The 25,281-nt window shown below is 43.9% G+C and overlaps 1 protein-coding gene and 1 long non-coding RNA gene across 2 annotated transcripts in view; one reads left to right on the plus strand and one right to left on the minus strand.

Annotated features, from left to right (window-relative positions):
• Positions 1-1,489: 1,489 nt before the first annotated feature.
• Positions 1,490-2,834, minus strand: LOC148685726 (uncharacterized). The gene is made up of 2 exons (XR_015950023.1): positions 2,440-2,834; positions 1,490-1,893 (listed from the first exon to the last, which is right to left on the minus strand). It is a non-coding gene; the product is annotated as an uncharacterized LOC148685726 (long non-coding RNA).
• Positions 2,835-3,027: 193 nt separating this feature from the next.
• The window catches only part of ATP1B3 (ATPase Na+/K+ transporting subunit beta 3), a 35,986-nt gene continuing 13,732 nt past the window's right edge, over positions 3,028-25,281 (plus strand). Inside the window, exons 1-3 of the mRNA XM_035132995.3 lie at positions 3,028-3,292; positions 20,526-20,654; positions 22,789-22,896. Of these exons, the coding sequence (XP_034988886.1) occupies positions 3,184-3,292; positions 20,526-20,654; positions 22,789-22,896 (346 nt within the window). The 5' untranslated portion in view covers positions 3,028-3,183. The remainder of the gene's footprint in view (positions 3,293-20,525; positions 20,655-22,788; positions 22,897-25,281) is intronic.

The following is a 25,281-nucleotide window of genomic DNA, read 5'->3' on the forward strand; positions in this document are numbered from 1 at the left end:
TGTAATATGGGCATACTGGGAAGCCTTCATAGGAGGAGGTAGTTATCAATTTTCCTATATACATAAAAATCTAAGGCTGCCATCATGCTTCAGTTTATGTGGCCAATGGTTTGTGTGGCCATGCCAACTCCAGCATGATGACAAAACGGTAGGCAGGCAAATACCGTAAGCAAGAAGTGCAAGTTGCCCAGGTGAGCTGTTTAAGGGAGGGAGGTTGGCAAAGCGCTTTCTGAAGCGTGTTCATGTGGTGTAGTGGTTAAGAGTGGTAGACTCGTAATCTGGGGAGCCGGGTTCGCGTCTCCGCTCCTCCACATGCAGCTGCTGGGTGACCTTGGGCTAGTCACTCTTCTCTGAAGTCTCTCAGCCCCACCTACCTCACAGGGTGTCTGTTGTGGGGAGGAAGGGAAAGGAGAATGTTAGCCGCTTTGAGACTCCTTCGGGTAGTGATAAAGCGGGATATCAAATCCAAACTCTTCTTCTTCTTCTTCTTCTTCTTCATGCTCCTTTAAATGCAGCCATAGCAAAGTTTAACGGAGGGGGAGAGGCACCTGAGAAAGAGGCGTGCCAAACCCCTCTGAGGCGCCTTCCCCCCATTAAACATGGCTACAGTGAGGCATGTGATTTGGAGGAGACTGTCCTATGGACAGTGGTGAATTAATCGACGCTTGCTATCTATATTGACAGTATGGTTGAGTCTGCAGTAGCTTTTCTTGACATACCTCCCCCCCCCCCATCATTTTTGGTGCTTTATATGCTTGCCCCTCACCCTTTCTAAACCAGTGCAAGACTATAATCTGTGCAATCCTAAGGATGAGGAACCCGTGGTCCTCCAGAGGTTCTTGTATTTCCTCATGGCCTTTCCCACAGAAACACTTTGCTTGCAAGCCTGGTCCTCCTCTTTTATTCTGCTAACACTTAGAACCAATGAGTGCCCCATAGGTAACATTGGGAAATTTATTTGTTCTGCTGTGAAAGTCCCAGTTTGTATCCTGCTTATAATTGGAAGTCAACATAAAACAACTTCTTTATGTAGGACTACTGCTACCCACCCAGCTATGACAAATAGCAAGTGATCATACACAACCTCCACCTGCACTGTTATCCATAAATTGTTTGCAAGAGAAAGGTGCTGAAGTCAAATGCACACCTGAGGAACAAAAAGTTCTGGTAAGAGAGCCTTCAGGAAGCTGGTGGAAAATCAATTGACTGCAAGAAGTGGAGAGGGGTGTCAATACCAACAAGCCCTTTTAGAGCTGGAAAGTGTACAGAAAAAGGGCAATCAAAGTGAAAAAGAGGATGAAACAACTCCACTATGAGGAAAGGTTACAACATTTGGAATAAACAGTTGACTTAATATAGCTTATATAAGATTGGAGAAAGTCCCTCACTTGTAAGACTAGGTTTGGAGGCTAGGCAGTGAAGCTGAATGTTGGAAGATTCAGGACAGAAAAAAACTTCCTTCAGTAAAAAAATTCCTTCAGTGGCACCATAAAGACCAACTAAGTTTTTATTTTGGTATGAGCTTTCGTGTGCATGCACACTTCATCAGATACACTGAAACAGAAGCACATAGCACATAGATAAGTCATAGAATTCTCTCACGTAAGATGTCGTGATACCCATCAACTTGGGTGGCTTTAAGAAAGGTATAGACAAATTAATGGCTGCTAGCCATGATGGCTATATTCTGTCTCCATTGTCTGAGGCAGTACTGTATGTTCTGAATTGTGCTCAAGTCCTGTTTATGGAGTTCCCATAGGCATCCAGTTAGCCACAGTGAGAACAGGATGCCAGGCTACATGGACCTTTGGCCTGAGCCAGCAATACTTTTCTAATGTCAATGATGAGTTGCTTGTGATCGACACAGGAACACCCCAAGGCAGTGATTAGAACCTGAAGAAGGAAGAGACACTTAGAATGAGTGAGATGTCTTGAGGCAAGGCAGTTAAGAGTCTAGGAGGAAAAAAATTAAAGTGAACAGGAAAATATAGAGACTTTTCAGTTTAGTGTCAGTTTAATATTTGGATGGGAATATTGGTTTATTGATAACACGTTTATTTTTCAGTTCTTTCGGAACTGCAAACTAGTTATTTGCCAACAACTGATACAATTGCTTCAGTGAATTATTGTGAAAATAAGAAATATTGAGGGCCATATTATCAAAGTCCGCTCCAGGTCGGATAGTACACCACCGTTGCTATTTTAGGATTGTTAACTTTCATCTTCTGTAAGTTTTGCTTAAGAGGCAGAATTTCAGATCTTCACACCAGGAAGAGATTAAAAGTCTTGAATATATATTTGCATGTACTGTGGGTGTTCAACGCCCAGGGCCTCCGTCTACAGCTCTAGTTGCCAACATGTAATTCAGACCTCAGGCAAACATCCTGTACAGTTCTGCATGAAGGAGCTGGGAGGAAGCCCATGCGTTTCTTTACCTACCGTTTTCTGGCTACAACATTTCGCAACATCAAGAGCTTGGAGGCACAGATGAACCCGCGCATCTTTAACCATACTTCTTCCAACGTGAGTATTCCAACATTTCATGCCATATATGGTCAGGGGACGGGAGTTGTTCCTCAAAGTGTGAAAAATTGAACATTTGTCTCGTCCCCCCTGGATCTCCCGTTGACCGCATGAGGCTGCTCTTTCGGCGGGAAGACCCTTACGTGATGCATGGGGAAAGAATATTAAACGGGAGGATGGCGCGCTTGAGACTCCGCATCCCTGACATGCAGGAGGCGGGCACTCGTGGGCCGCTATGAGCGCGCGGGCGCGTCCTGACCAGCCAGCCTCCCCCCCCGCCCCGATCGCGCGCCCGCCCGCCTCCCGCGCGCCCAAGCCCTTTCCGTCGCCGCCCCGTCCCTCCAGCAGGTGGCGCTGCGGGGGTGCGCGGTGGGCGGGCGCGCCCGGGGCGTCCTCGGCCGCGCGGCGATTGGCTCGGGCGGGTTCTGACGTAGGAGTGGAAAGAGGCGGTGCGAGTAGTTTTGCTCGGTGCGTGCGACTGGCCCAGCCCCTCTTTCCTTTTCCTCTCTTCTGCTCTCCCGCCGGGCGCCTGAGGGAGAGTTACTTAGCGGTTCTGAGGAGCCGCTGTTGTTTCGTCAGGGGAAAACCGCCGCCCGCGAACCGCCGAGCTCCCTCTCTTTCCAGCCTCTCTTTCCAGCCTCTCTCGCGCTCTCTCTCTTTATGGCCAAGGAGGAGAAGAAGCCCTTCAGCCAGACTATGGCCGAGTGGCGGCGGTTCATCTACAACCCCAACAGCGGCGAGTTCCTGGGGCGAACGGCCAAGAGCTGGGGTGAGGAGGGCGAGCCAGCGCGCGCGGGGAAGGGAGGGGAGGGGGCGGCCGGCACGAGGGGCGGTGGGAGGGAAGGCGAGGCGCGGCGTGGCGGGAGCTTGCCTTGCCCACCACGCATCTCTCCTCCGTCTCCTTCCCTGGCGAGGGGGCCATGAGGCCAGGCGGGCGGCAGCAGCAACGGGCCGCGAGCGGCTCTTGCGCGCGCCTTGCCCACGTCTAAAAATAGCCCACCCGAACGTGACAGCGGGAGGAGGCGGAGGCGGCGGCATCATCATCTCAGACCCACCAAAGAGGTGGCTTTGCCTGCCGCCTTCCCCCTCCTCCCTCGCCTTCTTAGGGGAGCCGACTATTAGGGGCCCATTGTGAGGAGGCGGTGGCTGTTTTCTTAGCTTGTGTCCCCAGCTGACTCTCCTTCCTCTCCTTCTCTCACCCCCCCCTGCGGCTCCCCACCTTCGGGGGTTACGGAGGGACCACCTTCTGCCGTTGCCAGGCTCCTCCTTCCTGGCAAGCTGCGTCAGCGTGGACGGGGCAGGGTCCGCTTAGGGAGTCCCCCCACCCTCCACTCTCGCCCCATGTCAGAGACAGAGAGAGGGGTGGGTCGGTGGGTCGGGATAGGGAGGAGGAAAGGATTTCCCCTCGTGGGTTCGCTCTTCCCGGGGGCTGTTGCATCTCTTTTTTCGCGCCGGGAGCTCTCGCCACGCTCCTGCCGCCGGCTGCGCTCGGGTGGCAGGGGGAAAGGCTTCGGAACGGGATGTCTATTTTCTCTTTTATTTTCTGCAGCTTTTTTGGTTCCACCACTAGGTAACTCCCATCCAGCTTAGGCTAACTCCCGTGGGTGTTTGAAAAGCCGCCAAGCAGGCATGTGCCTTCTTCCTTCATCAGAACTTCTCAAGCGCTCTTTTCTTCCCTCATTATTTTTCAAACACGCTTTTGTTCTGTGGATGTTAGTTTGGATTCAGTCTCTCTCTCTCTCACACACACACACGTGTGTGTGTGTGTGTGTACAGACAGACAGAGAGAGGGAGGGAGGGAGAGAGAGAGGAGGGATGGGTTGATACTTTCATCCAGGTTATAGTTGGGTTCTCCCACCCCAAAGGGCGAGGTTTCCTTGGGTTTTGTTTTAAAGGAAGTATAAATTGAGGAACTTGCAGAGAATTGCCTTTAGAATCCTGGGAGAGAAATTGCTTATTTATTTTTAAGTACAGTGCTTCTAAGCCTCAATTCCAGATAATGCCCATCCAAGGCGGCTTAAAACAATAAATTATATAAAAACAGTTGAGGTGTAGCAAACTCGAGTCAATGAGTATTTGACTGTTGGGTACAGTGCAGTGTTCACTGTGAAATAAGAAAGAATAACCCAAATGACAATATACATGTCTGGCAGAAGAGGGCTGGCTGTGTTGTGAGCCTTTCTTCATTCACATGGAAATAAAATCTTCCTAGTTACTTTGCGAAATGAAGAGTGGAGAGGAAATTTCCACTATCCACTCCTCTCAGACAGGCACACCAATCACTAGGTTTCTTTCAAGTGTGTGGGTTGAGCAAATGGGAAGTGGTAAAAAAATGAGGACAGAGGAATGCATGCTGTTTCCACTAATTATGAAAAGTACTTAAACATTTAACATGTAATTTATCATACTTCTTGTGCAAGCAGTGTTGGTCTGTGTCTGTGTTGACTGGGACGTTTATATTGTGATGTTTGAATAATTTGTTACTTTGGGGAAATGATATTTTATAATTTAAAGAACAAACAGTACTTTGGATAATTATTAATTTTTACAGTATTTTTTTAAAGTGATGGCAAGTTTTACGATAGGATTGATGTACGTTGCTGGCATTGGTGATGAGGGATTATTCCATGACACTTTAGAAGAGTACAATTCATGCTTAATGTCTCTTGTACATGCAGACATGGAAAAGTTGAATGATGAAGTTTATTTGAGTAGTTCAGAATACTACATATTTCTAAATATGACTAAAGAACATTTTACACACACACACACACACACACACACAGAGAGAGAGAGAGAGAGAGAGAGAGAGAGAGAGAGACAGACTTTGAATTGATGGGTAGAATCCAATTGGGATTCTAATTTATGGAATTTTCAAAATACACTTTTTAATTGGAATTTTCGAAATACACTTTTTAATTAACTGGAATTTTCAAAATACACTTTTTACAGAAGGTGGGGAGAGAAACAATTCCTCATAGGAGGAAAACAGTTTTGCCCGTATAAACTGAAACCGTTCTCAGCTCTGATGGAGAAGGGAAAATTTCCAGAAGCTTTTGGCTTATCTGGATTTATGAAGTTGAAACCTCAAAATGTGATTCATTTATTTTAAACACTTCAACCATTCCTATCATTGTGTAAGATGCTTCCAAAGCAACTTATGGCTAAAAGCAATTTACCTTCATTTGCAAACTTGTAGTGTGTATAGATGAGAAAATGAAGTCCTGAGGTTCTGCATATGCAGGTTGTGGGTGCTGCTTAAGCAGTACTGTGTAAGAGACAATGTTAACTTTCCTACTGCAGGCCCCCCACCCCGCATTTTTTTTTCAGCCATTCCTCTTGGCTATTCTATTTTAGTGGATATTTTCAGCCTTGTAGAAAAGCAGATAGCCAAGATAATTTTTTTTATCAGCCAGGGGTTGTGTATCCCTTGAAATCTCACAGTAAATGAGTTAATGAACCCCAACTTCCCAGCTCTGTTATCTTTTCATCCACTTTTGATCTTCCTGCTGCTGTTGTGGATCTGTGGGGAAGGAGAAACTCAGAGTCAAGGCGCAGGGGGGTGGGGAAGGATTAAAAACAATCTTTACTCTGTGAAAGGGTATAAGTCAAAATGCTTGAGGTGTATTGCATAGCACAATTTTCAGTCTTGGAGGACATACAGGAAGCCCAAGTCATAGTTCAGCTTTTCACCTGCTGCTTTTCTTTTAGCTGTAACTTGTTTTGCTCTAACCATGCCATAATGTGTGTGTGTTTGCTGTACTCTTAAAAAAACACAATTTTTTACATCCACAGTTGCTACAGTTTTGTAATTCCTAGAGTGCCAAAATTAAGGCGTCCCCATACATGAACCTAAATGAAGGCAGATGAAGGAGTTACACAGGTTCCTGAGGGGATCTTCCTCTTGCTGTTCTGGCAGGGGGGGAGGGGCAGGCATGCTTCTGTGGCTTTGGGAACAGCTTGCCTGCCATTGACCCAACATGTTGCAGAAGTGAGCGCCTACTGCATCTGTTCAGAGCTCCGCCAGTGCAGTGGTTGGGAGTGCTCCCAGGGTTTGGGTGGGGCATATGGAGCAGATAAGAGTCTCTGGCTTGGCCACCAGCCTCTGCAGCTCCTTGCTTTAGGCATGAAGCTCTGTGGCTAGAGCTGCATCCAGCACTGGACAGGGGTCTGGGCTCCCCTTGTTACTTGTTTCCTAATGGGAATGTTTCTTCTACAAGAGCCATCTAGATCCTCTTTGGTTCAGGAGGGTTTGGAACAGAGGTGTTGAACTCTCCTTCAGATGGATGGCTACCTGTCAGGAATTCTGTAAGCTGTGATTCCTGCACTGCAGGGGGTTGGACTAGGTGATCCATGAGGTCCCTTTCAGGTGAAATATGAATTTAATCCATAAAAATACTTTTCATGTATTACTGGATTTAAAGAGAGATGGTATAATGCCATGAAAGCCTGAGCAGGTGCTGAAACCTTCCAACAGCTTGACCTCACCCCCAAAGGCACACTCCTCCATTGTCTCCCAAGACAGACAGATGCCAGCCATATAATTTTAAAGATGTTTTTCAGAGTTTCATTATCTGGCAACAGTTTTTCCAAATGGCATTTTTCACGTGCGTAAAACAGACAGAATAATAACTTGCGAGATGACTCAGAATTTTTCCCTGTAAAGTTCAGATACTGATCTCTTCAACAAAATAGGCAATAGCTTAATGACCCTTTGTTGTGTTGGTAGCTTTGTTTTTTCATTTGGTGAATTGGCAAGAAATGTTATGGTAGGAACAAAATTGGGTTAGCTTAGGGCAGTAAAACTTAAGTTAGTTGAGTGTGCTGTGTTGGTCACAAAACATACTCCCCTGCTTCCAAATAAAAAGATATATCTGTATTTTTAACTGTGTTCTCTTTGAAGTTCTTAGCACTTTAAAAAGTAATGTTACCTGAAATGCACATGCAATATTTGCTTTCATCAATGTAACACCACAGTGTGAAACTTACATCACATAAATGTGTTGTCCCAAGTGTCATTTAAACCACCTTTTAGGAAAGTCATAATTTCTTCCCTGGCAATTTAATATTCATTAGGCCCACTAGATAAGGTGGGTGTTATTGCTTTTAGAAGATGTTATTGCTTTTAGAAGAAAGATAGTATTTTTATGTTTTAATATGTTTAGCAATTGGATATCTTTTTAGGTTAATTATCAGTGACTCAAATTTGGTATGGTTTAGAAAAGTGTAGACTTTGTATTTCTCTACTAGAACCCCACCATGATTTCCCTCAGATTCATCATGGAGGCAGGCCAGCCTGATTGGGTCTCCCTAGCTAGGTTGAATAAGTTCATCTAGGATGGGGAGGTTTTTTGGTTCCACAGGCCAGATCCTTATCAGGGTCACCCTGTGGGCAAAACGTGACAGGTGGGTGGAGTCTTATCTAGAGATACAAAAATTTACCTCAAGAGCAGAAGGTTTCTTGCCTTGCTTCAGGGAAGAGTTGGTTGGCAAAGGAAGAATGCACCATTGGGGGTAAAGTCAAACCCTTGTAGAGTTACAGTGCCTGCTGTGGCTGTAGATACCAATACGGGAGAGACATATTTTATTGCAGCTGTGGGCCTGGGGCAGATGCTTCAGGGAATTCTGTAAAAGGTTAAAGACAGCCTTGAACACAAAAGTATTACTGAAATTTCTAATGTAATTTAAAATAAACACCACAAACATAGGGAATTCCTGTGGCATTTCTCTCCCCTGCCAATAATAATAATAATAATAATAATAATAATAATAATAATAATAATAATAATAACAATTTATTATTGATACTCTGCCCATCTGGCTGGGTTCCCCCAGCCACTCTGGGCAGCTTCAAACAGAAGTATTAAAATAAAAAAATTATTAAACATTAAAAGCTTCCCTAAACAGGGGAACATGATGATAAATGTTGGGTTTAAAAAGAAACAATTAGAGTGTTGCCACAGTTAAGCATAAATTAGTAGTTCCCCTATGGACTTGATGATGACCTGAAATTTGTGAATGTATACTAAAGTGTCATATGCACAGGGTCTTGCTTTGGAGGCATTTATTTGTGGGTATCTATGAATGAATTGTCATGTGTTACGTTGGTCATAGGACACTGGTCACAGGTCTTTTGCCAGAAAACCTTTTCCCCCCCAAAATTCCAATAAATATTGTCATACAGTTGTACCTCGGGTTACAAACACTTCAGGTTACAAACGCTTCAGGTTACAAACTCCACTAACCCAGAAATAGTACCTCAGGTTAAGAACTTTGCTTCAGGATGAGAACAGAAATTGTCCGGCGGCAGCGGGAGGCCCCATTAGCTAAAGTGGAACCTCAGGTTAAGAACAGTTTCAGGTTAAGAACGGACCTCCAGAATGAATTAAGTTCTTAACCAGAGGTACCACTGTATGCCGGACACATTAGCTCTTTGTGCATATTACTGCAGGTTGAATTTTTATTTTTATTTATACTTTGAGAGAAAACAATTATCCAAGTTATGGATGAAATATTGAGGTTGCAAAATGTTATATGGGTCACAGTTTTTAAAATACTGTACAATAAAATGAAAGGATTTAAACTGCGTGTGACATCTTATTGATTATTTTTGAAGGGATGATCAAGCCAGTTAACACAAAGATAAATGGTTTAGACCAATCAGAAATTTGCACAGCAGGTGCGACTAATATTGTGGTTCATCATGTGGTTAATATTGGGAGCCAGAAACTTGCAAGTTACATGTAGTGTACTTGGCTTCTTGAAATAACTTCCTGTACCTCATCAGCATTATCTATTTGAGTTCCTACAGTGTTGATAGTGCCCAGTGCTTGACCTATTCAGTGTGCTCTCTTTTCAAATTATGAATTAATCTACCAGCCAATCATTGGAACAAGTGCTGCTTCCTTCATCTACCAAAAATTAAAGGGTGCTGAGTGCTGCACAGGCATGAGCCTTCAGATCCCCAGGGATAGAAATGTGAAGTGGTTGAAGGAAAGCACAAGGCCAACCTGAAGCCTAAAGTGAGTGTATAGGGAGCTGGGCTTAGAGGGCCCATTCCCTGTGGGTTCATCTCAGGCTAGAAGCGGGGAAGATAAATGTCTGCAAGTAAATTACCTACAAATTAATGGGAAGTTTGCTGTCTAAAAATGATTAATGAAGTGTTACTTTTGAATGGTGATCTTACATGTTGCAGAAAGATATTGATCCATTAAATTCCCATCACTTGTTTTTGGAAATACCTGTGCATATATCAATTCCATGCAAATGTTTTTGCTTGGCGCCCTTGTTCTCATCTTTAAACAGCAATTAACGGTAAAGGGACTCCTGACCATTAGGAACCCCTGACCATTAGGTCCAGTCGTGACTGACTCTGGGGTTGCGGCGCTCACCTCAAGTTATTGGCCGAGGGAACCGGCGTACAGCTTCCAGGTCATGTGGCCAGCATGACAAAGCCGCTTCTGGCAAACCTTCCCACTGTAGCGGTACCTATTTATCTACTTGCACTTTGACGTGCTTTCGAACTGCTAGGTTGGCAGGAGCTGGGACCGAGCAACGGGAGCTCACCCCGTCGCGGGGTATTCAAACCACTGACCTTCTGATCGGCAAGCCCTAGGCTCAGTGGTTTAACCCCCCCGCACCCCCCAGCAATTACTGCATGCCAAAAGGCATATGGGCTGTATAAACAAAAAAGGTGGTTTTTTAAAAAAGTAATTCCTAGATAGTATAAAACTATCTGTATATCAGTGTCTGAATTGCCCTTTAAAGTGCACTTTGGTTAGGAAATACCTGAGTTATAAAGAGGAAAAGTGATTTAAATGGTGGTTCTCAATGGTGATTTAAGTTGCTGCTTTAAAGACCTTTATTTAAAATTTTCTACTCCTGAGGCTAGATCATGGGAAAGGTAACTTCCTTATAGTTACCATAATATACCGGTACTAGGGAAGGACATTTGTACCCAACCTAGGGCATTTGTAAAGTTATGGAGTTGTAAAGACTGCATGTTCCCTGTCCAATAAACTTACCTGGAAAGACGCCAAAGCTGTTATATTGGGTTTTACTGTAATGGCTTTTGGGTGAAGTATTGCTTAAGGTGAAAGGGTGTCAGAGCAAAGGCAGCATTTCAGCTCAGCTACTATGATTATTGAGAGGAAAATGGCATTGATATGTACCTGCTCCAAATTCTCTGCCTATTGTAGCATACTGGTTGGCAGCACAGACTGCTAGTCTTTCAGGAATCTTGTATAAATTTGGGAAGTGTGTGGTACAGCCTTGTAAATAAGCCTGCAAAAATTACTCACCTGCAGTCTTTCCTATCTCTTTTTTACTAGCCTGCTAGGGGACTAGATGTCCATGTGTCCTTACTGGCTGTTTCTGTGACTAGTATCGAAATGCAAGATACTAGCCTATTAGCAGAGAAGTTTAAAATGCCTATTAACAAACAGACTGGGGTGCAAGGGAATAAAGCTGAGGAAAAGGTTACCAGCAGGGGGCAGGTAGACTGACAGAGGGTATGGAGTGATTTGTCCTTCCCATTCTGTCACCTGCATTGAATTCCTGATTGTGGAGTTCCTGGTCAGTAGATGATGCTATCCCACAAAGATAGTTTCCATTGGTGTCTGTGCATTAGTGGAACAGAGTTCTGCTTGTGCCATGTGACTTCCGTTCCTCTTCTCCCCCCCCCCCCAGCCCCTCACTTCCACTCCAGAGGTTTAAGAGACCCTATACTGTAGAGCAGATTTTGGGGTGGGACTGTGGGGAACTGTAGGGGGAGGAAAGGAAGGTGGCTTCCTGTTGCACAAGCTGAACACATTCACATGATGATGGATTCAGCCAAGTTATATAGTAAGCAGTGACGTGTCTTCTGTACTTCACTGCATTAAAGCATCCATTTTGAGAAATGATTTGTCATACAAAATTAGTAGCTTAACTAAGTAACATGTCAAAGTATTGCATGGATGCAATAACTGTCAAATCTATCTTTAAAATTCCAGGAGATTCCTAGGAAGCACACACCAACATGCAGAGCTCCTCGAGCAAGCTAGAATTACTATGTTAACAGTTTTCAGTTTCTCCTTTTTTTCTTTGCTAACTAATATAAGGAAAGTATGCTATTGCTTACAAGGATTTCAGTAAAAATAACTAAAGTTCTGATTTTGTTTGAATGTAACATTGAATCCACATTCAGCATGAGATATCTATCATCAATCAATCAATCATCTATCTCAAATATTTCCGTTCCAATACTCTTGGCAATTTTTTCAGACCTATCCAGCATGTAAAATTAACCTGGCATACTTCAAAGCATTTCCTCCCCTTCTTAGCCAACCAATGTTGAACATTCTAAATCAAATCTCAGTCTTTTTAGGGCAGTGGATTCCTCCCACCTCCCAGAAATCCTGTGTTCCTAAGGACTGATAAAACCAATTAATAGGTCTTCGTGACTTTTTATCATTAATTACATATATCCATAGGATACTGGTGTTTTCATTGTTCTGCAATCAATGCAAAACTCTTCACGTTCTTGTTGAAACTGCCTGCCGAAGAATGCAAGCCCAAACATTTGTTGGTAGGGAATGAAAGTGCACTTCCAAGATCTACAGAGTGTCTCCTGGCACCTTAAAGACTAGGACTACATCCACATCATCGGTTGCTGTAGTAGTCCATGAAAGCTTAGTCCACAATTTATTTGCCTTCAGGGTTTCACAAAACTTTTTGTTTCAACAGACTAACACAGCTATCCTCTGGAAAGTCTTAAGATCTACTTAATAAAGCTGACCATCTGTCTGGATAGCAGCGGAGCTATGTATGCTCCATTTCAGAATGCAGCCTTTCCTCTTATTTTCCTGTTGTTAATTTCTCCGCTTGTTTTGGCTTGGGGGGGGGCGTCACATTTCCCTTGAAGTGGGGAGTTTGCAAGCTGCAATATTTTTTTATTGTAGATACACAGATAACTGCGTCCAGAAGAGTTGCATTGACAACATCTGAGTTGCAGTGTGCCTTCCTGAGGCCAAGGATCTTGGCATTGTTGTTCATACTTTGGTAATTTCCTTGGATTGTTGCAGGAGTCTGTAGACCATAAAGAGCTTAGGGACCGTCAGTTTGCTTCTAAACATAATTCATGGTGATGCTTCTGACCTATAAAGCCAGCTTTTAACTGTTAAATTACTTTAAATTTTAAATATACCCTTATCTTCAATTCCCGTTTATAAGTACAATTCTAGACATATAGTAAACAGTGAAGTAAAAGTGAGCTTTCATGAGAGATGCTTTACATCCTATGCAAGAGCCATCATTATTTCATTGCTGTATCCAGTAGTGAACTTTTTCCAACACAGCAGTGAAAGAGGGCCACCACAGAAAAGTTGAGGATTCTGGCAAATTTTGCAGATTCAGCAGGTATTCAGAAAAATAATAGTTTGTGAACTTGAGGAAAAAGAGGGAAATGAGAAAAAATATGTTGACCAGCCTGAGACTGCTCATTGCACAACCACAGTTACCATGGAGATCGTGCATTTCATTCTGGTGTTCAGAAGTTCAAGATGAACCTCCAGCAAGTTGCTGAGGTACACAGCTCTACCTTTTTTTTAAAAAAAGCAACTGCTGGTATGTTAGAGCATCATAAATATCCCCACAATCCTACAGAGGAGCGGCTTGTACCATTTTATATCCTTCTCATGCATGCTTTTTTCTGCTGTTCTTTCCTGTCACAAACCACCTCCCTTTCCTGAAGGGCTTGGAGCAGAAAGCTGTCGCCTCTCTTCTCCCCTTCTTTTTCTCTAGGAAAGAAAAGGAAGTTGCAAGATGCTGTTTTCTGCATTGAAGCTGATTTTAATAACTGGTGCTTGAGTTTGCTTCTCCCTCCCTCTCCCTTCATTTCTATCCTCTTTTCCTTGTGTCATGTTTTTTGGGTAGTCCTTGCCACCTGCCTTACAACCTTATTTCTGATTTTTGTAAGCTTCTCTGGGAGCATTTTCAGTTAAAGAGCAGGGTAAAAATGCTTTTTTAAAAGAGAGTTGGTGGCAGGGAGCAGAACCTGGAGTGGGGTTTTATGGAAGGAAATACTATGTTTACTGGCCTTTTCACCTTAGTATTAAAAATGGTTCCTGTTGGGCTGTAGCCAGGCATGTTTTTAACACTTGACGTTTTTATTATGTTTTTAGATGTGCTGTAAGCCACCCAGTGTGGCTGGGGAAACCCAGCAAGATGGATGGGGTATAATAATAAAATAATAGTAATTACTACTACTACTACTACTACTACTGTACTACTGAAGGCATGATTAGGGGTGAGTGCAAAGAACAGACCATCTGCCTGAGGCAAGGGAGTTGAATAATTTGAGGTGGTAGAGAGCAGTGTTTATGGAAAGCTGTTAGACAGGAGTTTGTGGGAAGGAATTGTGTATGGATGTTTGAGGGGGCAGGAAGACTGTTAGTTTCCCACTAAAAATCAGTAACAATAAATGCAATAGTTACATGTTAGTTAAGTTGTCGATTTCAAAATGCGAAGAACAAATTCCACCTAATTTTCCTTCTCTGAACCAATGTTGTATACATTTTACTGTCAGCAATAGTAGATGCGTTGCCTGCCTCAGCTAGCATGACCAGTAATCAGGAAAGATGATCAATTAGATCAGGCATCCCCAAACTGCGGCCCTTCAGATGTTTTGGTCTACAACTCCCATGATCCCTAGCTAACAGGACCAGTGGTTGGGAAAGATGGGAATTGTAGTCCAAAACATCTAGAGGGCCGAAGTTTGGGGATGCCTGAATTAGATCAACCATCAACTAGAGTCCATCATGTTGGCTATCCAGTAGTTGCTATTTCAGGCTCTTCTGTTACTTAAATCTCCAATTCTTTATATACTTGTCTTACAAAATCTTCAGTATCCAAAGAGAAGAACTAATAGGAATGCTTAAATATTAAATTCTGTACTAGCCCCATCAATTCCTAGGGTTGCCAGACTCAATAGAGGACAGGACTTCTGTGCCTTTAATTGCCCTGCTCTCTTTGGAGTCTGGAAACCTTAAAGAGAAACCAGCAGACCCTTTGCTTGGAAATTAAACAAAATTTGAATAAGTGGTGTGTATTGGGTTATAAATTGTAGGTGCGTACTGCTGCTCCGTCATGACAAATGCTACATAAGAAGAGCCCTTCTGAGGCGGCCGATCCCGGGCTGGCCCAAGGGTGAGCAGGAGAAAGCGCGTGGCGGCTGCTGTGGTGCTGAGGGGGCCAATCCGGGCTGGTCGGAGGGCGAGCGCTGCGGGAGAAAGTGGGGCTGCCACCTCCTGTCTTCTCCTTGGCTCAGGGAAGACAGGCGGCGGCAGCCCCCGCACCACTGCACTTCGGCTCCGGGGGACAGAGCCGAAGCACAGCGCTGCTTGCCGGGGCTGCCGCCTCCTGTCTTCCCCGAGCCAAGGGGAAGACAAGCGGGGGCAGCCCCCACACCGCCGCGCTTCGGCTCCGTCCCCCCTGGCAAGCCCTGGGAAACCAGCTGTAGCACGGGAAGGTGGCAAAGGAAGATCAGCTGTCAGCTTCCCGTGCTGACAGCTGATCTTCCTTTGCCGCCTTCCCGCGCTACATTCTATGTCCGCACTTCGCAAGACGAAGCGGCGGCCATAGAAAACCTTGTCATCTTGCAAGTCCCTCGTGCAACGCAAAACTCTTCCGTCTTGCAAGTTTTCCGGGATCGGCCGCTTTAGCGCCGCCTGGGCGGCGCTCACCCTCAGGCCGGCCCGGATCAACCCTCTCAGCACCGCAGCTGCCACGCACTTTCTCCTGCTCGCGCTGCGCAGGAGCCCTAGGGCCAGCCCAGGATCAGCTGCCTTAGCACTGCCGCCGCCTGGCTTCCCCGAGCCAAGCGAGCAAGCGCCACCGTCGCCAGTCCCCCGGAGCCCATTGGAACTCATTAATTAAATTTCAATGCATTCCTATAGGAAAAGGTGCTTCGCAAGACGAATTTTTCGTAAAACGAATTGACCGGTGGAACGAATTAAATTCGTCTTGCGAGGCACCACTGTATAGCCATTGATAGCCTTAACCTTAAAAAAACACAAAAACCATTAAAACCAAAAACACAAAAACCATTACCCACCCAAGTTGGTTACCATTACTATATCTTGTTTTTAGCAAATTCCATACCGGTAGTTTTAACTAAGCACTGTGTATAATTCTTTTGCTTTGTCCTGAAGCTTCCAGCGTTCAACTTCTTTAGATGGCCTCAGGTGAGGGTAAAGGTAAAGGGACCCCTGGCCATTAGGTCCAGTCGTGACCGACTCTGGGGTTGCGCGCTCATCTCGCATTATTGGCTGAGGGAGCCGGCGTATAGCTTCCAGGTCATGTGGCCAGCATGACAAAGCCGCTTCTGGCAAACCAGAACAGCACATGGAAACGTCGTTTACCTTCTCGCTATAGCGGTTCCTATTTATCTATTTATCTACTTGCACTTTGATGTGCTTTTCAACTGCTAGGTTGGCAGGAGGAAAGTCTAAATGGACATTCTCCACACCTTCCATAATTCTCTATCAGATCTCCCTTACAGCTTTCCTAAAAGAAAGGACAGTCAGTATGCTAACCATTAAGATGGGTCTCATAAGCCCTGCATTGTGTATCCCCCCACCCTCACTGTAGTGAGTGGGTGATGGCTGGAGACAGAGGCTTGCCTCAATTTTTGTTGTTGTAGAAGACATTTTTATTTGCCCAGGTCTTTTAATTAAGATATAAGATATCTTTATTGTCATTGTCCCCTTGCGGGAACAACGAAATTACTCGGTTGCTACATCCACTCAGATAAAGCATTCCGCATAATCCAAAATTACAAAAGCTAATTAAAAACAGTAAATATACTACAAAATAACAAGTAAAATAAGATGACTTCAAAGTCCGGGCTTTCCATTTAAGGCCAAAATTGCTCTAGAGAAGAAACTGTTCCTGAGACGGCTCGTTCTTGCCTGCATTGTTCTATATCTCCGTCCCGATGGCAGGAGCTGAAAGAAATGGTGACCAGGGTGCGTTGGATCTCTTGATATATCTAGTGCTTTTCTATGGCACCTGGTGGTGTAAATTTGTTCTAAGGTGGTGAGTGAGCAGCCAATAATGCTCTCTGCTGTTTTAATAATTCTACACAGCCCTGTTCTGTCCTGGGAAGTACAGCTTCCGTACCACACACATAAACCGTACGTGAGCACGCTCTGTATGGCACAGTGATAGAAGGCAAGCAGCAGCTTTTGTGGAAGATGGTTTTTCCTTAAAATTCTCAAAAAATACAGTCTCTGCTGCGCCTTCTTCACAAGCCCCTTTTAATTCTGATTTAATTCTGGATTTTGAACGGCCTGCTTCAGCTTGGTGGGTTGGATTTTCAAAAAACGTTTAATGTTTTTATTTGTAAACTGCTCCCAGAGCCATGCTGAACAGCAGCTAGATCAGTGGTGTTAGCCAGTGTGCCGTGGCACCCTGGGTTGCCTTGAATGATAGTCAGGGGTGCCACAGGCAGCACCGGCCTTTGTCCCTCCCTCTTCTGATGCCCTTTCACATCTCTTCCCCCCAAAGGCTTGTGTGGCTGTTTGCTACATGTTTAGCTTTGGCTAGTCTCCATGGGGCTGCTAAGGCTGGGGGCATTGTGTTCCCAGGGGCCCCTGTGGGGCGGTGTGAGGAGGCACCTCTCTTGGGGGGATGGCTCAGAGAGGTGGTGGCTGCCTGGAGTATTCCCAAGGAGAGGAGCAGAAGAGGCTGCGGGAACACTCCACAAGGGAGGCTGCCAGCTTTGCAGGTAATGGGTGACATAACTGGGCTTCTGAGACTCAGAGCATGTTTCCCCACAGGGGAACCACAGAAAGAGTGTAGTAGTTGGTCAAGGGAGCTGTAGAGTCAAAAAGGTTGAAAATCTCTGAGCTAGACTATAGAGTGAAAACTTGTGTAGCAGTGAAGATTCCAAAACTTTGCAGTGGGGGAACTCAAGGCACCTAAACAGCACAAGCTGAAACAACACACCACAACCTATCAAATGTCTTCAAACCAAACCAGGGTACTTTTGAGTTTTCCCCTTGCAACACTAGCTAGCTCTTACAACATACTTAAAGCAATATGCAGCCTTCTGAAGGTGGGAGATTGTAAGAGATAACGTATGCAGGTGTGTATGAATGAGCTTGTACTCCTGGCCCACCTGGATGACTGACAAACAGCTGCAGCTGAACATTATACTAAACCCTGCTCGCTTCTCATAGGAACATGGGAAACTTCCTTATACCAAGTCAGACCATTAGTCCACCTATCTCAGTACTGTTAAGATTGACTTGAGAGTGACTTTCTAGGGTTTCAGGCAGCAGTCTTTCCCAGCATTACCTGGAGAAACCAGTAATTGAACCTGGGGCATTTTACATGCAAATCATGTGCTCTTCTACTAAGCTATGGCCTTCCCCTGGAATACGGCCTTCCCCTGGAATGGCTATGAGGAAGAGTTTGGAGGTTTTTGTTTTTTTCATTAACCACAGCTGGCTGTGTCATCTGCACCAGCAAAATGTATTTTTTAACAAGTCAGCTTCAAAACATGAGTGATCAAGCTGGCTTGTATAAACAAGCCATAGGTAACATTAATCATAGTTTATTGCAGGGGCTGCCAACCTCTTGGGGAGCTTAGACACATTTGCAAACTTGTGCACACATACTAGAGTCATACACAGCTGCAAACTTGGCAATCACACACAGGCACACTCACACACATACATGCCAGTAATTAAGCATATGTGTTGCCATAGTACAATACCATCAACTTCCTTTCATTTCTGGTTCTTCCTCCCCCCTGGAATTGAGCATGTGATGAAAACAGCAGTCAAGGCCAGACAATAACCCGACTCATCTTATCTCTGCTGTCTCTGATAATAGCCCTTCAAGGCTCCAAGAAACAGCTGCATGGCCATCTTGCTTTGTCTTTATCAGACTCTGAGTAGAATCTGTGTCTGCCTATTTCATTTTTTTGTGCTTTCAAACTTTTTAATATATTGCTTTTTAAGAATATTTACCTTAAATACACTTGATTTGAATATTTAAGTATGTTTTGTGGGTAGAAGATCTCTGTGTTGCATTAGATGGAGTTGCAGCACTTTCTCTTATATGATCTTCTCTAATGAAAATGTTCCCTCCTCCAGTGGACAAAAGACATGTGCTCCACATTGTACCACCACACTCCCCCTTCCTCCTCGCAGTAGGGCTATTAGGAGCTGGATGGGGGCAAGAACAATTTTTGCCAAGAAAGCAATGTAAGAGGAAATAGCCATATCTGGTTCTTCAAGTCCTGTGCTAGCCAGGAGCCAATGTGGTGCCTGCCATATGTTGGACAACAGCTCTCATCATCCCTGACCACTATCCACAGCAGGGGTTCATGGGAGTTATAGGCCAGCAACATCTGGAGGGTACCATGTCGGCTACCCCTGTGAATTTAATGTTTCCTTAAACAAGTTATTGAGCAAACAACATATTAAATATTATTCCTTATTATATGTTCCAGAACACATGTATGGTGGAGGCAGCTTATGGTACTTTACTTCCACTGTATGTGTGCTAATAGATATGTTGCAGATGTGCTGGTAACTGCATGTCCAGTGGGGGGCAGGAGACTGCAATTGTAATGGTGCTGCCTTATACATTTCTGTTCCCCAAAACCTGCTTATGTTTTCATGTTGGGGCAACCAAGTGGCAGAGCTGCTAGATAACACAGTGTTGTAACTTGGTGTTCATCTTGCCCAATAGCATTTAATTGCATTTAATTTAATTGCAAAACTATTTCTGCCCACCAGGTTGGTTGGTAAGGTATGCACAATAGTCAGGGAATGTTGCTGTAGCAGAAATTTTTCTACTTCTGCATCTACCGTACTACAAAATCATTTGTAAATAATACAGCTTCAAAAACTGAAATTTCAAGTATGGGATTAGGGGAAATAATATTAAAAGTTAGCTCAAGCAATGTTGTTCTTGTTGATTTCAGTATGGTGAGTGTCAGGTTTCAGCTGAAGTAAGCAGCATAACTAGAGGCCCAGGTAGCATCAGTAACAATACTACTACTACTACTACTACTACTACTACTACCACTGCTATTACTACTATAAATGCTAGTTCACCAGCTACGGCCTTTCTAGGTGGGGATAGGCTAGCCATAGTATTTTATATACATTACTGTAATGTGCTTTGTGGGCATACCCTTGATTCAGAAGCTGCATTTAGTTTTACAGCATCTTCACTGGTTGCCTATTTGCAAATGTTAACCATAAACTAAAGTCCTAAACAACTTAAAACCCAGATACCTGAAGATGCACTTCTCTGTATCATCAGCTAGCCCATATGCTTAGATCTATATGGTAGGCTCTTCTTGCTGTCCTGCCAATGAGTGAACTCTGCAGTGTGGTGATATGAGAAAGGGTCTTCTCTGTGGTAGCACCCCATCTATAGAACTCCTTTCCATTGGCGGTATGGCTGGCACCAACATTATTCACTTTTTAGGTAAAGGGACCCCTGGCCATTAGGTCCAGTCACAGACGACTCTGGGGTTGCAGCTCTCATCTCGCTTTATTGGCCAAGGGAGCCGGTGTACAGCTTCCAGGTCATGTAGCCAGCATGACTAAGCCGCTTCTGGCGAACCAGAGCAGCGCATGGAAATGCCGTTTACCTTCCCGCTGGAGCGGAACCTATTTATCTACTTGCACTTTGGCATTCTTTCGAACTGCTAGGTTGGCAGGAGCTGGGACTGAGCAATGGGAGCTCACCCCGTCACGGGGATTCAAACTGCCGAACTTCTGATTGGCAAGCCCTAGGCTCTGTGGTTTAGACCACAGTGCCATCCGTGTTCACTTTTTGGCATCAGTTAAATATGTACCTCTTTACATCTCTTTGCAGGAAATTGATCTGTTTAACGCTAATAGTAATGATGATTGTATGTTGTGTTGTATTGTATTGTATTGTATTGATGCATTAAATATATTGCTAACTTCTACATCCTGTGTGCTTTTTTTCAGGCTTAATTCTGCTGTTTTATCTTGTATTCTATGGCTTCTTAGCTGCACTCTTTACATTCACAATGTGGGTTATGCTTCAAACATTGCGTGATGATATACCAAAGTATCGTGACCGCATTTCTAGTCCAGGTAAGTGTGCATTCCTCTTCTTGGATAAAGTTTGCATTCAGACTCGAACATCAATAGATCTTTTGTTATAATAGGCAGTTTTCTTAAGTTGGAAGCATTTACCATTGCCAGCATTACTCTGAACTTCTAGGTTTCTTTGCGCTTGTTGCTGCCACTCATTTGAAGACCTTGACATAAGCATTAAAATAGCAAAAGAAATAAAGCAGATTGATAGGCAGCTGTTTTCTTACAACAGTTGACACAAGTTAAACATGAAAACAAAATAAGATCTGGTCAGTGATTACATGGGATAAGGAACAGAGGCATGCATTTCCTTACGTATTACAATGCAAACTTCATTGGTTGTCTTTAATTTGGGGAAAGTGGTGGTTCTGATTTACAGATAAACCCATATCCCTTTTTGGACCTAAATTCACAGTGTTAGGGATTTTCTTTTCTTTTCCCAACTCTGGTGCAATGAGTCGGTTAACAAGAAACAATTATGATCTTCCAAACTGTGGTTGGAAATAACGGGAACAAGAACAGATTCACCAGTCATAGAGGCTACATGCCAGGGCATAGTGTGAACCAGCACTTGCCAATATCTTAATCATCTTCAGTTTCTGCATGTCAGTGGAGAATGCCTGCCATTATATGGCCAAAATGGTAGGCACCCATGCTTTGCAGAAGTTTTTTTTAAAGTTAGGAAAAAATAGGATGGGGAACAGCCTCATAAGGATTTGGTGACACTATGTTGGTCACATCTGCATGGAATGGTAGTTTAAGGGTGCTACAGAGCTACAGTTGCCAGAGTAGTTTAACCACCAATCCCTCTTCCCAGGGAACTCGGGTAGTTAAGTTCATAATTGGGAGAAGCCTGAGTAAACAAATACTTTTAAAACAGGCTCTGAAATAACAACGCAATTGAAGCTTGCCTAATCTTAAGAGGTAGGGGGCTGAATACTGCAGCTTGGGTTCTGAGTAGTTTATATCGACCCTGCAGGGGTTTGACGGGGGGATTGCCTGGAGAAGAGAGAGTACCTTACAACATCCCTACAGTGTTATCCATTGCTTTTATCCATGCACTGCAAGCTGGGCCTATAGAATAGTATATAACAACATGCAATATAGCTCACCAATATGCCTCTATTCCAGGTAAGAGGACTTTGGTGAGAGTAGTGTACAGCAGCATTGCAATGTAGTCCACTATTATTGCACGCCAAAGGTGGGGTTACTTAAGTTGCTCCCTCGGACCTCTGCCCAGGGAAATAAAAGCATTAGTTGTGTGGAGAAGCCTCACCCTCTGTTTACTTCTATGCAGACTGGTTGTACTTTCTAAATGTTTTTTTTAAAAAAAAAATTGCACATGAGGTAAGACCCAAGTTAGGCAGTGGTTGCTGCCTTCAGTGTTTCTTGAAGCCCTTTAGCTACAGACTCAGAGTCACACACACCACACACCATTTTGTTATGGGGCCCCACTTGCCTATTTCTTTAACATTTCTCATGTGCCTTAATTTCCTTTGGTGATATAAGGTGGTGTCAGACCACAGAGAGTAATTAGTGGGGGTAAGCAGGACTAGTAATTTTTACACTGCGTGGTATGTGGACTGGGCAGCTAAACCCAATGTTGAAATCTTGACTCAACTTGCATTAGCCCTCCATTAAACAAATACATGCAAACAAGTTTGAAACAGAGTAAGATACTGGCTAATGCTTAGTGTGGCTAGGGCTTCAATTTCAGTGTCTTACATGAATGCAGCATTGGTGTTCTGTGGGCCTCACTATCACTGGCTTCGGGGAGTTGATTTGATTGAAGTTACTGTTTCTTGGATTGCTCTATTATCACCCTTGCATAAAAAAGACACACCTTAAATGTAGAAAGTGAAATGTAATCTTGAACCAGTAAAACTAATGCTGCCATTTAAATCATTTGACTATTGAGGTATACGTTTTCTAAAAGTGACCTAAATACTGTAATTACTTTCAGATCATTATGTACAATAGAGGTGGACAGGTCATTCCTTCATGATCTCTATAAAGTCCAGATAAATACGTTTTGGGGAGGGATTTATCTGTCAGAATAATTCTTTCTGAGAAGAGTTATAAATTAGCAGCTAGCTAATTCCTGGTTTCCTTTTTGTGTGTGTATGTGTAGGGCTAATGATTTCACCAAAGCCAGATACCGCACTGGAATTTTTACTGAACAAAAATAAGTCAGCAAGTTATGCTGCTTATGTGACAAAACTTCACGAATTTTTAGGAGGTATGTATAAATATTCTATTTTGCAAGTAACTTATTTAAAATATTAAAAGAAATGAAAAGTTGCTCCCTTCCATTTGTTATGGCTAGAACGTGATCAGGTCATTGTATTTCCCCCCTTGGAACTCTTTAGGTTCCAAAAATAATAAATTATTATTGTGTATAAAAGAGTGAGGTAGCTTTGTTCAAAGTTTTGAGAACTACTGGCAATCTGAACAGCAAGTCTTCTGTAAGTCAGTAGGCACACCATCTGTATTTAATGGAAACATGTCATAAACTGTGTATAAAAAAGGTAAAGGGACCCCTGACCATTAGGTCCAGTCGTGACCGACTCTGGGGTTGCGCGCTCATCTCGCATTATTGGTCGAGGGAGCCGGCGTATAGCTTCCAGGTCATGTGGCCAGCATGACAAAGCTGCTTCTGGCAAACCAGAGCAGCACATGGAAACGCCGTTTACCTTCCCGCTGTAGCAGTTCCTATTTATCTACTTGCATTTTGATGTGCTTTCGAACTGCTAGGTGGGCAGGAGCTGGGACCAAGCAACGGGAGCTCACCCCGTCACAGGGATTCGAACCGCTGACCTTCTGATCAGCAAGCCCTAGGCTCAGTGGTTTAACCCACAGCACCACCTGGGTGTGTTATACTCTATGCTAAAAAGAAAAAAGGATTCTGTGCCATGTCAGCTTCTATTCTGCATTAATAATTTTTTCCTGAAGGTTCTAGGCCATACCCAACTTGTAGAAAATTATGTTGGTGACTTATTTCTTACCTACATATGCTGACTGCCATCTTTCTTTGAGAATGGAGACCTAGTTGCCATCAGCCACACCTCTTTAGATGCTCAAGATTGGTCACTGTGCTGCAGTCACCATGAGACTGGTCTTGAAAATATTTCAGAAATGTCAACTGGTAGAGAATGCTGCCTGCCGTATGTTGAAGGGAAATGGGAGTATATTCTATACCAGGAGGCTGAGGTGCCACGAGGCAGTGTGTCACTAGTAGATGTGTCCGAGGGTCCTTCTGGTGAAAGAGAGGCTGCACTGCGAAGATGTTCAGGAGCAGTGAGAAATCTCCTAAAACCAGAGAGCTAAACCTGTAAACCATACTTGGGAACCTTGGAGGAAAAATGCACAACTATGTATTCAAATAATACAAGGCTGTATAATCCCAACCATTTTGGCATGTAATAAACCTGTGTCATTGCAGTCTATTTTGGAAGCTGGAGATATTTGTATGCTACTTTGGTTGAAAGCCACTGGGCTGGACCTTCTGTCTTAAATTAGTACAGTGCCTAGTTCTACCATCTAGCATCACTTTCTTCTGCCATTAACTGTCATAGATGTATGCCTTGAGTGAAAAGCAAGCAAAAAAGAAGCACATTTGGTACATGGATAGCACTCGGGGGGGGGGGGATCATTTGTGATCTAAATGGCCACCCTCGCAAGTACTAATCTGTGTGCTAGAACAGTCCAACCCCCTGCCATACATGGTTATAATGTTGGCATTGTTTCTATCTATGAAATGTATGCCCTGTGCTATGAGGTTACTGACTCATGGAAAGCTAAGGAGCAAACATACTTTGAAAAATCTCTGCAAGGGGCAGACCAACAGTGTTCTTGTTGCATTTCCAGAATGCATGCCATTCCATGTACAATCGTATTTATATGAGAGAACACATGCAAGACTGATTTCTGCCTTTCATTATAAATGAAATTGAGCAGACGTAACACACCCTAGTTAATATTTGGCAAAGCCACCAGTGCTTTGGAAGCCGGATCTAGGATTACTGGTCCTTCTAGACAGGGAAGGGAGTTGGGGAATTGCATCTGAAGCTGGTGTGGTTTTCTGTGCTGTATTCTTGGATAGAAAGTTGCAGGGCACTCCACACTGCCAGCTACAGTTTGTAAGTGGGCATCTGGGATACTTGTAGCAGTGCATTTGGATAGCTGAGAGGAGGGAAGATTGGCAGATTGCAACTGTACCTTGTCTATCACCCGTTCACAGCAAGCAGAAGCAAATTATCCACGGTTGCAGATTTCATGATGAAATGCTGTGTTTTCCACAATAATATTTTTAATGGTATTCAGACTTGAGTTCAGACTGAAATTCTGCCTTGAACTGCTACATGCACACAAACATCAGTGTGCTACGCTTTGTGAATCCATCTGTAACTGACATTAAGTGATAATTGTAGGCTGTGAAGAAGTGGGTAAAGTTTCTCGGTAAAGTTTATTTAATGCAATCTTGTGAATAATCCCACAAACATTATGAACCTTCAGTTCTTTACTGGTCTGCTACTATCCTGTGTTTCCTTACTGGCTGTGGAGGAGATAGAGGGACAAGGATGGGATTCCTGTTTGGTGCCAGCATGGAAACAGAGCACAGACT

This window comes from Zootoca vivipara, chromosome 5 (genome assembly GCF_965207765.1).
Source record: "Zootoca vivipara chromosome 5, rZooViv2.hap1.1, whole genome shotgun sequence".
Lineage (NCBI taxonomy): Eukaryota > Metazoa > Chordata > Lepidosauria > Squamata > Lacertidae > Zootoca > Zootoca vivipara.